General features: G+C 45.0%; 1 protein-coding gene across 1 annotated transcript in view; it reads right to left on the reverse strand.

The window, feature by feature from the left end:
• Positions 1 to 1,234: 1,234 nt before the first annotated feature.
• Positions 1,235 to 13,751, reverse strand: part of adamts17 (ADAM metallopeptidase with thrombospondin type 1 motif 17) — a 179,630-nt gene continuing 167,113 nt past the window's right edge. The window contains exons 21-23 of the mRNA XM_033050346.1: positions 12,294 to 12,446; positions 3,124 to 3,301; positions 1,235 to 2,429 (exon numbers count right to left, since the gene is read on the reverse strand). Coding sequence (XP_032906237.1) covers positions 2,254 to 2,429; positions 3,124 to 3,301; positions 12,294 to 12,446 — 507 coding nt within the window. The 3' untranslated portion in view covers positions 1,235 to 2,253. The remainder of the gene's footprint in view (positions 2,430 to 3,123; positions 3,302 to 12,293; positions 12,447 to 13,751) is intronic.

Raw genomic sequence — 13,751 nt, forward strand, 5'->3', positions numbered from 1 at the left:
CTTTGTGCGTATACTGCAGGGAATGGCAGCAGCCGTAATGTCCTGCACTCATGACCCTGAGAATAATCCTGACCTCTAATGCAGTCTGACATGTTTCTGAGGCTGCAGGAGGTTACAGGTCTCACTGAGGACAAGGAAGACAGTCCACTAAGCAGTGTGGTTTCAGGGGAAATGGACTTCCAAAAGCCGGCTGTTTTGAGTGTAAATGAACCACAAGAATCTCAGGTCAGAAAATTAAATATCAGGCTGAAGATGAGTTTTTCCGACTTGTTCTATTAGTGCTGTCATCTGGGGAGTTTAGTGCCAGAATAAAGATGCTGGCAATAAAGATAAATCTGCAGAAAATTGGAAATATGCTCAATATTGGTCATCTTCAGTTGATTTTCCAAATGCACAACAATTATTTTGCAATTGTTTGCCCGTAGTCAGCTGTCTCTCAGGGAACAGCCAAGCTCTGTTCCATTGTACTTTATTCAATGCTCAATGGGCCCTGCTGGATATCTGTGCCATTGGCGTGAGGTATAACTGGACCCCCCTTGCTCCAGCGAGCACAGTACTGGCTCAGACCCACTCAGGGACACAGGTGAGAAGGAATTGTGCTGGGAGGAACTGCAGATGCTACAGTAGTTTACACTGAAGATAAACACTAAATGCTGAAGTAACTTAGCGTGACAGGCAGCATCTGTATAATTGTCCCTAGTGTGTGTAGGGTAGGGTAATTATGTAGGGATCACTATTTGGCGTTGACTCGGTTGGCCAAAGGGCCTGTTTTCACGCTGTATCTCTATACTAAACATCTAAACGGGAGGGTAGACGTGAGCAGACAGATCGGTACATTTGGGCGCTGATTTGTTCCCCTTCCCCTGAAGCCCTGCAGTGCTCAGCACTCTAACTGTGTCATCTGCGCATGGTTACAGGGTAACCAGCTTGCACCTCACAGCAATGGCCTCAACACAAGCAGGAGCATTGGGCACCAGACGGGTACGTCTACAGTTTCGTACACCAGCTGTGGTGCATCAAAAGGCAGATTGCTGAGCAGTGTTGTCCCGTATTACTACCTGAAGTTGGAGCTTCCCAGACAGTTGCTTCTAATCACCACCAGAGTGTAAATCCGACTCACAGAGACTGCTGCCTCTTCTTCTAATGGATCCATTAAGTTACACACAGGCTTCGCACTACTAATGACTGATGATATTTTATTGTAACATGTACCGAGATGCAGTGAATTTCCTTTTTGTCTACTATTCGGAGATCCGTAATGAACTGTGTACAATATGAATTTCACTGCACCTCGGTACGGCGTGGGGGAGGGGGAGCCGTGAGGAGGGGATGTGGGGGGGGGGGGGGGGGGGGGGAGAACAAAGGAGGACCTGGCATGGGGGGACCACTGTGAGGGAGAACAAGGGAGGAGCTGGCGCGGAATACTTTGTAACTTTATGTCAGCGCCCTTTATGTGGCAACTCTTTGCATACCTTGCGTATGCAAAACAAAGAGTTTCACTGTGCCTTTTCACATGAAACAATAAAGTATTCATTCATTCATTCATTCACATGAGATAATAAAGTATCATTAGCCATGTCCATAAGGAAGGTTGACTGGCCTAAAGGTAAAAAGTAATGAAAAGGTTAAAGAGAATCGTTCAAGTTTGGCTTTGCATTGCTACACTTTGCTATAAATGAAGATATTAAGTTGCAAATTCTCATCAAGCGAGTGGTTTGATCGATAGTCTGGATGTCAAGGCTTTTCATATTTTCCAGAACTATGAGAGGGATAACAAACAGTGAGTTGAGATTCTAGACACATCTCCACCTGAAGGTGCGTGGAAGGGATAGATTTTCCTGCTCCTTCATTGTCCTTTGCTTTCCGCTGGAAATGGTTCCAGTGCACAGTATTAACTCTACAAAAATCCAGTGAGAGACAGTAAACGTCATTTCTTGTTGGTGAGAAAGGAGTTACTGTTTACTTCCCTCACTGATCGGAGCCATGCGGTTGATGCTGCAGTGATAGGCAAGTGCAGAACCCATCGACGTGGGCTCTTGGGTAGGTCACTGGCTCAGCTTCTGACACTGTAACAGCAGCTCACGCGGTACATCCCAAAAATGGCGGGGTGCGTTTGCAGAGTGTGGGCAAGGATGGTGGGGAGCCTGCAGCTTCCCAAGCACCGCTCTCTTCCAGTTAAAATAAAAAATCCGTACATCCCCCGATTCTGTACGGGATGAAACGGAGAAGAAAAAAAACTCTTCTTCGGTTATCTCATTGCTTCAATAATACCCGCGACTCAGTGCTGCGCCGCGGCTTGTTTGCGTAGAAGTCCTTGCAGGTCTGGCAGCAGCGTCGGTACCAGCGCAGGTCTTGGCACAGGTTCTTCTCACGGATGAGTCTGCAGTACACTGCCCAGTCATCTCCCAGGCACTTGTATGTTAGGGCAGCTGCCGGGTCAAGTCAGAGAGTTACAGGAGGCCCTTAACATGTTACAGCCTCTAATGTCACCAAATCATGCTCAACATGAACGTGCAATTAGTACGGGTGTCAGGGATCAAGGGGAGAATGCAGGAGTATGGGGTTAGGAGGGAGAGATAGATAGATAGATCAGCCATGATTGAATGGCAGAGTAGACATTGGGCCAAATGGCCTAAGTCTGCTCCTATCACTTATGACCTTATGAAGCCCAACTCCACCTCTGCCCCATTAATCCAAAACTTTAATTCACAGAAATATACTCTCAGTTTTGAAAGGCTGTACTGACCCCAACATCATTGGTCTTGTAGTGTTGGGCGTTTCAGATTTCCACTCCTTGTTTTATTTCTGTTTATTCATCCCTTCGAGTCTATATTGGCTCCTGGAGCATTCCCAAAAATCTCAGTCTCCCATAACTTCCCGTAAACTATGCTCTCACACATGACCTTCGACCCACCCCCTTGTCCCCCCCATTTTGATAACTGTTCCTCGGACCAGGAAACTCTTCAGAGTTTAGTTTATAGTTTGGAGTTTGGAGACAATGAGTCTGCACCATCCAGCGATCGTCCCGCGTTCTAGTTTTAGTAGTAGTTTTATCAAACAATGTGAAGGGCCTGTTTCTGCCCTGTATATCTAAAGTCTAGAGAGACAGATGTGCATGCTCACCAAGCCTGGACGAGGTGACATTGTTGGCGTTGGCACTTCCATTGCAAGGCTTCTGGTGGCATTGCTTGTAGGACGGTGGTTTGGTCAAAGAAGGGCATTCGTTGCCGTGGCGCCCGGTGATTCTGTGCATACATTGAACAACTCGAGAATGCAGGCCCTTGCCGCATGTGGACGAACACTGGAACAGGGACTGACATTGTTACGCACGCCCAGAAAACTCGTCCAGTCACTAACGAACAAACTGGAAAATCCACCAAATTTCTTTATTTAGCTTTAATCTATAATTATCCTACAATGTATATTTCTTCTAGAGAAGACGATTTTTAAAAGGATGATAACTTAATAGTTCAACGTAAAGAGTCAATCTGCTGAAGGACTTTTCAAATCCCTGTGTCTATTCCTGAGCCTTGTACAGCTGATAGAAGTTGCAACCAACACAGGTCAACATTATTTCCGAGCACCTTCCCTCAAGGCTATCAGCTTGGATGGTGAAGTTTCCAAATCTACCCAATGAGTCTGATATCGGAAGGGAGGTGACTTAACATCAGTCATTTTTAAAATGGTGGATTCTGTAACAAGACACAAAATGCTGGAGTAACTCCGCGGGTCAGGCAGCATCTCTGAAGAAAAGGAATAGGTGACGTTTCGGGTTGAGACCCTTCTACGGATTCTGTAACTGATTTGTTTTGGATGAACTTCAATTGCGTTGACATTATAACGACACCAGGATCTGCAGATGCTGGTTTACAAAGAAAGACACAAAGTTATGTCTCAGTGGGTCATGTAGCACCTGTGGAGAACATGGATGGGCGATGTTTTGGGTTGGGACACTTCTTCAGACTGTCTTCTTCTGTCTGTCTGAAGTAGCACCCTGACCTAACATTCTCCAGAGATGCTGCCTGATCCGCTGAGTTACTTCAGCACCAGTTTTTTTCAGTGTTGTCATGATGTTGGTATTATTTTAGCAATAAAAAAGGAAAGACGGAAGAACAATCTTAATTCTTTATATTAGAGGCAGCAGCCTCCCAGAGGAAGAGAGTACAGACTAGAGCTGGGACTGCAACGGTCTGGTACCAATCTCCAGCCTGTCCTTTTTCCATCACCGTCTCCTTACAGTGAGTATGGGATTGTTGAATTAATTTCTTGGGATTAATCTCTGCACATGAATCTCTCCCAAGACTCATTATGGAAACATCCAAGGCAATGGGGGAAGCGTGTGGAACTGGGGCACTTGCTATTAAAGCCAGTGAGTACATTCACGTGTTCCCAACTGCAGCTGTGCATAAAATAATGCACACAGGTTGCCGACTGGGCATCGGACCAGCAAGCTCTTCGGAGGGAAATAAAAAGCTTTTAAAAGCTATGTTTAGCAGTATTTAATTTGGGGCTGATACTAAATTAACACATCTTCAACTGCTTCACTTAAACACTCTCAGTTTATGCTCATGTTTTCAACATCAATATTACATGCAATGATCTGTAAGAGAAAGCTCAGTTTAGTTTAGAGATCTAGCATGGAAACAGGCCCCTCCACCCCACTAAAACAACACTGACCATCGATCACCCGTTCACGCTAGTTCTGGGCCATCCTACTCTCTCACCCACTCCCTACACACCAGGGGCAATTTGCAGAGATCAATTAACCTGCAAACCGCACGTCTCTGGGATACGGGAGACAACTAGAGGAAACCCACGTAGTCCCAGGAAGAACATGCAAACTCCACGCAGACAGCATCTGATGTTCGAGCTGATTTCAGCATCAAACCTGGGTCTCTGGTGCTGTGAGGCCTCGGCTCTACCAGCTGCGCCAGCGTGCCACCCCAGTGATGGCAGACTGGACAGATATAGCAAGCTGATTAGTACACCAGGCTCCAGACTTGCACTGCAAAGAATTTGATTCTAACTAGCACCCCTCTTGCAACAAAGTGAAATGAGGATATTGGTGAATCTCAATCTCAGGATATTATACTAGCATTCTGGTTATCTCTGGATGAAGCCAATTCATTCCTTGTGTCCTTGCTTGTCCAGTCGAGCACTCAGGTATGTCTCAGCTTGTGTTGTAAATAAGACATCTGTGTGGGATGCACACCGCTCTGTGGGAACCACGCACTATCTCCTGCCCTCCCTGCTGCCCAAGCATCTCCCTCTCCTTGGTTGGCTGCAGAAGCTGGACAGTGTTGCAGGCAGGGAAACAGAGATGGAGTCAGCAGCTTCTGTGGAACAACCGGCGGCGATGCGGGAGGCCGTTGGACCTGGGCGGTCCGTCAACCCCTGGAACAGCTGGGCAGACCAAGCGGTGTGAATATTGAAGATAGACACAAAATGCTGGAGTAACTCAGCAGGACAGGCAGCATCTCTGGAGAGAAGGAATGAGTGACGAGAACCTTCTTCAGACTATTGATATCTCTAACTTGAATACATTTTGAATACTAGGATACATAGAAACATAGAAAATAGGTGCAGGAGTAGGCCATTCGGCCCTTCGAGCCTGCACCGCCATTCAATATGATCATGGCTGATCATCCATTTCGAAGGTTATGGGCCAAGCTTGGATAGATGGGACTAGTGTAAATGAGAATAGTGTTGACTGATCAGCGTAGGCAAGTTGGGAAGAAGGACCTGTTTTCTATGACCGTATGACTATGATGTCCCCAATCCATCGACTATGAATCCTCACAGACAGTCTCTGCAAACACTGAGCTGAGGGTTCCTGCGAGTGTCTGCAGAGGTTCACACAGGCTCCCTGCACAGCTGCTGCCATGCATCTCTTGCAGTAGACCTATTTTTGCTGATTCCATTGGCACTATTGTTCCTGGGAAGGCACCCCGAGTGCCAAGTGAGATGTCAATAGACACGGGCTTCCTGAGAGAAACAAGCTGACGAGGGTTGACAAGTTGACTCAGGTTAAAAGATAGACTGTCAGTTAGTTGTTGAGGGACTCTGATGTAGATTGAGAGTACAGAGGTAGATTACTTGTTACAAGTTAAGCTGGAGCGTTTGTCCTCAGGAGCATCAGAGCTATGATATTTAACCTAATTACTGGTTTTCTCAGTTCTTTATTTGAAATACAGGTGTTCCCCGACTTATTTTATAGGCGACACATGTGAATTTGCACTTATGTAAGCAATTCTTCAAGCCCACTGACACCCACGTGGTCTCCAGGTTGGAGCTCCCCAGTACTGCTCATATCAGAGGTCACCCGTGGCCTCCAGGTATGAGCTCCCACTTGGTCTCCACGTCGGAGCTCCCACATGTTTACGCGCACTTCCGTTTCCGACTTGCGTCACATTCAACACGTAAGGGTCCGTGGGACATAACCCTTACATAAGTCAGGGAGCATGTGTAAGCCTATCACCAATGTATTTCCTGTGCAAGACTGGCCAATGATAATGGGAACATACAAGAAAATTTGCTGCTGTATCCTGAATGATAAAAGCAGAATGCTCATTAATAAATAAACCAGACCGTTATCTGTAGTCTGTAAAGGTAGAGGTATAAGTTGCTTGTAAAATGTTACTGTTTGACAGCTGTTTGAGATGTTTTGGTGCAACTCTCTCTGATGCATAGAGCTCTCTAACAAATGCAGTTGTGATGCATAAGCATCCGTTAGATCCACACGTCCTTGAGCTGTTGATGCTGAATAGTTTAATGCCCATGAGAAATTCTGTTCCTTCACCGCTGATTATCTCTCCCTGTTCCTCCTGCTGCTCTCCGCAGACTTCAGTTCATTAACTCCTCTGCTGCCAGAGTGTAACGTGGCCCCAGATTTTTCATAACAAATTGCCGGAGTAACTCAGCGGATCGGGCAGCATATCAGGATGACACGGACATGGGACATTTCAGATTGGGGAAACAGGGAACTGCAGATGCTGGTTTACAAAAAAAGACACAAAGTGCTAGAGTAACTCGAAAACCGAAGATCTCGGAGAAAACCCACGCAGGTCACGGGGAGAATGTACTAACTCCATACAGACAGTGCCCATAGTCAGGATTGAACTCATGTCTGTGGCATTGTAAGGCAGCAACTCTATCACCGTGACGCCCTCTATCCAAATCAGATAAACATTGAGTCGCAGAGCCTTACAGCATAGAAACAGGCCCAACTTCCCCTTGCCTACCAAGGTGGCCCATCTATGCTAGTCCCACCTGCCCGCATTTGGCCCATATTCCTTCTCAACCTTTCCTATTCATAAGCACAAGCCAAACTCAGAAGTACAATAGATAGAGCAATGGAGACGGTACAGAGTTCAGGATATAGTTGGCAGCATTTTAGCGCACCAGTTCCTGAGACACACACCAGTTCCAGAAGTCAGCATAAACCATGATGCACTGATTGCCACTCTGACCGCACTTTGTTACTCAGTGTAGCAGCATCTGATCCCTGTGGACAGCACACTGCCATCAGTGCATGAAGGAAGCACTCTTACTTCAGAATAACTGGTTAAAATGACCACTCTCATTTATCAGATTATTCCACTGAGAGCAAATTGCGACAATCTGTAAATTACCATCCTTTTCTCCTTTCCTCTGTTTGAGATTGTATTTGATTTTCCAAGGTTGTAAAGTATCTCCCTGGAGGATGAGAGTTGCTCTGCTGTTTGCCACTGTGTGCGGTCTAGGATTAATGATGACAGCGCCTGTCACATCACACTAGCGTTACGGCGGCAGGAGCTGCCGGAGGTGGAGTTATGGTCGTGGCCACCTGATCAGTGCTGCTGATGCTCTTCAATTAAACAACATCAGAACAAAACACTCTTCCAGCAAAGGCTTTCAAGATGACTGCTGAGCGCAGATGGAACGTACACAGCTCTTCAGCAGGTCCCAGGATGTCCCAAAGCAGTTTGTAACCGATGTGGTGCCATCAAATGCGGAAAACACAGCATCCATTTTACATAGGCTAGGATGTGATAATGTTGATGTACAGATGTGGAGATATCCCGCTTGTGGCACTGAATGAGCAAGGCAGAGATCTGCACTGTCAATGTGGAGACATAAATTTAAAATCACTTTGCAATCTGTGTAATCAGTGTATTTGAGTTCTGTCATATGCTGCATTCTAAAATAAAAAACACTCGGGACCATGAAATGTTTGGACTGTTGCTAAAGAAAACCTGGTTCACAAATGGTCTCGAGGTTACTCCATGCCCACTGTATTGCGAAAGACTTGCAATGGCCTCCTGAAAGTTGTAAGACACGTTGCTCTATAAAACTGCCACCAAAAACACTTGAATAAAAGATGGAGAGACCTGTCTGCATCAACCCTGGCACCAATTTTAGACTTCAGAGATACAGCACGGAAAGAGGCCCTTCGACCCACTGAGTCCGTGCCGACCAGTGATCATCCCGTACACACGCACTATCCTTCACTCTAGGGATAATTTGCAATTTTACTGAAGCCAATTAATCTACAAACCTGCACATCTTTGGAGTGTGGGAGGAAACCGGAGCACCCAGAGAAATCCTACGCAGTCACAGGAAGAATGTAAAAACTCCACACAGACAGCACCCATAGTCAGGATTGAACCCGGGTCTCTGGCACTGCAAGGCAGCAACTCTGCTGCACTGTGCTGCCCCTGATACATGATAACGGCATATTTGGCCCGGTCCGGCTTGTGTCCCAATTGGCAGAGCTACAGAGGGAGTCCCAGAGAATCGTCAAACCACTGCCTGGTACCAGTGACTCGTCCCTCACAACCCCAGCCCTACCAGCAGAATCGTATGCACCAAGAGGGGGCAGTACGGTGATACAAATTGGGGAGAGTGAGTCCTTGTGAACCTTCACAATGAATCCAGATCCTGCAACATGAGTCAAGAGTGTTTTATTGTCATATGTCCCAGATAGAACAATGAAATTCTTACTTGCAGTAGCACAACAGAATATATAAAATTGGTACTGTAAACAATATCATAAACGAGAGGGGGAAAAAAAGTTAAAATACACATACTCACAAATACACAAATATATAGATCATATATATATATACATATATATATATTATATACACGCACACATACGTACACACAAAAAACAATCATAGTGCAGTAATAACAATAATAGTCCATGTAGTTCAGAGCTTATTTAAGGTTGTAGTGTTTAAGAGCCATTTAGTAACATGAGGCCAAACACAGGCAAGAGTGTATCTTGATCACCTCCACCATCTACCATCTACCTCTCCCATCCTCCCTCTGCTGATGAAGCTGTGCTCCTCCTGGTTGAACATCACTTGGAAGAAGCAGTGAGTGTCCCAAGACCACAAACTGCATACTGACTGGGACGCAGCAGACAGTGTGGGAGCAGGGCGTCAATGCTCATCACTAAGAGTGGCTTGGTAACACCATCACTGTCAGAGATACCAGACTTGGGCTGCAGCAGGCAACAGGAGGACCAACAGAAAGGAACAAACCTCCTGCTCCAGACTAAACTGAGCCTAAAGATCTACATTTCAGGGGTGGGGGGATGAGAGGAAACTCTCTTATCTCACCAGTACATGACACCAGGGCACCCGAGTGAAGATGATCAAAGCGAATCAGGAAGAAGATTTTGCTCTCTGTTGCCGTCAGCAATGTACGGTGATTTGTTGTTGGAGATCAGACACTCAGGTATGCAACATCCACAGAATTAACCTTGGCTGAATCACCTTCAGCCACTTCACATCGAGGTGTGACGTGGTCTGTTTGCAGATGCCCGTGGTGATTTGTTACTATGTTTGCACTGCGAAGTACAAATAATGGAGCGCCAGGCAAATTCCAGGTGCTACTGTCATCATCAAGAGAGAAGATTATTCAACAAGACTGGCAAAGTTCACTGACCGCTTTGACATTCAGAACTGGATCAAGTTACTCAAGGCTGGGTAACCATTATTGAGTAACTTGTCTCCTGACACCCTCAGCCTTTCCACCTCCTTCAAGGCTCTGGGACCAAACAACATACTAGCTGCAAAGGAACCCAAACGTACCCATAGCTGGTATCCAATGACTTAAGGTATGAAGTCACAGAGCCAGATATACAGCATGCAGAAAGGCCCTTTGGCCCACCAAGTCCATGCAAATCACCAGTCACCCATTTACAATCATCCCGTTTTTATTCTCCTGATACTCGCATCATCTCTCTCTCCCCCCGGATTCTACCATTTGCCTATAAACTCAAAGTGGCCAGTGAGCATGCAAAAGGAATCCACATGGTCACAGGGAGAATGTGCAGACTCTACCCAAAGTCAGGATTGAACCAGGCTCTCCGGCACTGTGAGGTAGTGGCTCTACAAGCTGCAACACCGTGCCACCCAAGTCACAGAGATCATCCTCACCAATGTCAAGGTGACAATCTACAATCATACCGTCGCATTGCTGAACTCAGAGTCCCGCCGATAGATTCCTCCGGTCCCTCCGTCCCCCATTGTTTAATTATTCTGCATTTTTTAATTGTTCTGTATCCTCTTTTTTTTTAATTTCTATATTGCACTACTACGGACTGACGCAAAACTGCATTTCGTTGTACCGATACTCAGTATTTGTGCAATGACATTAAAGTTGAATTGAATTGAATTGAAAAAAAAAAAAATGAATGACATTGCATTGGCCACTATTTACTTCAGTCATAGTTATTTAAGGCATGGAAGTTTCTTGTTGCCTTTGCTTAGATTTATTTTACAGAGATGTGAGCAGTGGTTCTCCAACTCGAGCTACAATGTCAGAATTGCCATGGGACATAGATCCTTACAGCTGCTTGTTTATTATATTTTTAAAATGAACTCAGTTTAATGACTCTTCCAACCAGTTATTCCTTTATTACTTTTGGTCCCAATGAAAGATGGGGAGATTTATTAAAAACCATGTTACCGAGCTCCACGGTGCTGGAGGGTTTATCTTAACTGGCTTTGCCTGGGCCTGTCATATCAAGTGTAGGGAGGAACTGCAGATGCTGATTTACACTGAAGATAGGCACAAAATGCTGGAGAAATTCAGTGGGGCAGGCAACATCTCTGGATAGAAGGAATGGGAGACATCTCGGGTCGAGAAACCTTCTTCAGACCCTTATTCGACCCGAAACGTCAATCATTCCTTCTGTCCAGAGATGCTGCCTGTTCCGCTGAGTTACTCCAACATTACCATATCATGTCTGGTTTTGGTATGGTTCTGCCACTGCATGTCCAGGGGCAGAGCAGAGACACCATGAGGGGTGCAGCCATCCCGAGCCACCCACACTGTGGGCACCCGTGCTGGAACCTGGGGACAGCTGAGACTGAGCTTCCCAATGTCCCTCAGGTCTGACTGTATCATAAAGGAAACTGTGTGTAAAATCAATCTGCCTCCTGGGGTTATGCAGGAAAGACATCACATCACTAATTATCAAAGCAACAATGTTAACAATCAAAAAGCATGCGTTCAAATTCCATTGCAGTTTGAGAGCATGAATAAATTAGAAATAAAACAAGCTGATATTGGTGAATTTGTAATTAAGTTGTAGAATTGTCATATTAAAACTTGCAACTGGTTCAGTAATATTTAAAAGGAAAACTATTAACATTACTAGTTAACTACTGTGCTGTCTGTCGCTTGGTTATTTTCTCAATGCAAAAATACATCTGGTGGAGTTAAATGATCTCTGCTTCTATTAGTATACATTTCCCACATGGGTGACATTCCACATTCAAAGTTTGACGAAAGGGAATTTTTAAACTTTCTATTTCTCTCTGCCAAGTGTTTTGCTAGAAGTTGGAAGAACAAGTTTAATGCAAAATAAATCAAATGCAGAAAAAATAATGACAGAACAGTCTGAAGAAGGATTCCAACCTGAAACATCCATTGCTTCTCTCCAGTGATGCTGCCTGCAGGGCCTGCTGAGTTACTCCAGCATTTTGTGTCTAACTTCGGTATAAACCAGCATCTGCAGTTCCTTCCTACGCAATGATTCTCTGATGATATTTTCCCACAAGGGAAGATATATATAAAAATTGCTGGAGTTACTCAGCAGGACAGGCAGCATCTCTGGATAAAAGATCAAAATGGGTGACGTTTCGGGTCGACACCCTTCTTCAGACGTCACCCATTCCTTCTATGCTGTTACTCCAGCATTTTGTGTATCTTGGGTGTAAACCAGCATCTGCAATTCCTTCCTACTCATTTTGTCTTATCCCACAAGGGTATTGATATTTAGGAATGGAGTTACATACCTTTGACCATTCTCCAGTTCGCCATTTGTAGCAGTTGGAATGATCCTCGCACTCCTCTTCCTCTCTGGGCTTCGCTGCAAGATCACATTTGCGATGAGGGTTGGTGCAATTCACTGTCCTTAGATGGGTTCCACGACCACAGTCTGACGAACACTACAGGGATTGCTCAAGGTTAGTGCTTCCATTCTCCATTCACACCTCAAATCCCATTTGTTAATCTTCAACATATGGTGCGCGTTTGATGACACTGGCCCTCTGCGCGTTGGAGTTTAGAAGGATGAGGGGGTACCTCATTGAAACTTCCCGAATAGTGAAAGGCTTGGATAGAGTGGATGTGGCGAGGATGTTTCCACTAGTGGGAGAGTCTTGGACCAGAAGTAATTTCCTCAGAATTAAAGGACATTCCAATAGGAAGGAGATGAGGAGGAATTTCATTAATCAGAGGGTGTTGAATCTGTGGAATTCATTGCCACTGAAGGTGCGGAGGCCAAGTCAATGGATATTTTTACAGCAGAGATAGATAGATTCTTGATCAGTATGGGTGTCAGAGTTAATGGGGAGAAGGTAGGAGAATGGGGTTAAGAGGTAAAGTTAGATCAGCCACGATTGAATGATGGAGTAGACTTTATGGGCCAAATGGCCTAATTCTGCTCCTATCACTTATCATACTCAATGTAAATATTTGTGTTCATGCATTGGCATATGTTTGTCCTGCAAAGTACTAGTTTCACTAATCCCGCAAAAAGGCTACACTTCCTAACTGTTGCAAACCAGGACTAATAGGGAGGAGAAAGGCGATGAAAGGGGTATCGTGGCAGTGTTGACAATGCTGTTTTACAAAGTACTGGGTAACTCAGTGCATCAGGCAGAATCTCTAGAGAATATGGGTAGGTGACATTTCGTGTGAAACTTTGCGTCCATGTTTTCCAGAGATGCTGCCTGACCTACTAAGTTATGCTAGAACTTTGTGTCTCATCAACTAGAGAATGGCTGACAATAGTGTGTTTTATTGTGCCATTAGATTAAGCAACAAGCATAAAGAAGGCTTTACATCCTTACATTAGGTAGCAGCTCAATCAATTGGAGTCCACTACCACACAGGAGACTATTTGATCAATCCTCCCAATTCTGGTTCTTCAAAGAAACTAACTTTTAATTCTATTTGCTCAATCTCTTTGCACCAACCTTACAAATATTTATCCTTCGGTTCTTAATCAAATCTTTTTGAAAGTTTTTGCTGAATCTGCTTCTGCCCCTCTTACAGGCAGTGCATCGCAAACCCTAACAACTTACTGCACAAATATACATCTTCTCAACTCTCCAATGATTCTATTGGAAATCCACCAAATTCAATATTCGTCACATGCCTGACATCTGAAATAATACTCCCACATTGTTCATTTCTTGACCCTGACCGTTCCCATCTGTATTTTAAGCAGGACATAAGATGCTGGAGTA

Source organism: Amblyraja radiata, chromosome 34 (genome assembly GCF_010909765.2).
Source record: "Amblyraja radiata isolate CabotCenter1 chromosome 34, sAmbRad1.1.pri, whole genome shotgun sequence".
NCBI classification, from domain to species: domain Eukaryota; kingdom Metazoa; phylum Chordata; class Chondrichthyes; order Rajiformes; family Rajidae; genus Amblyraja; species Amblyraja radiata.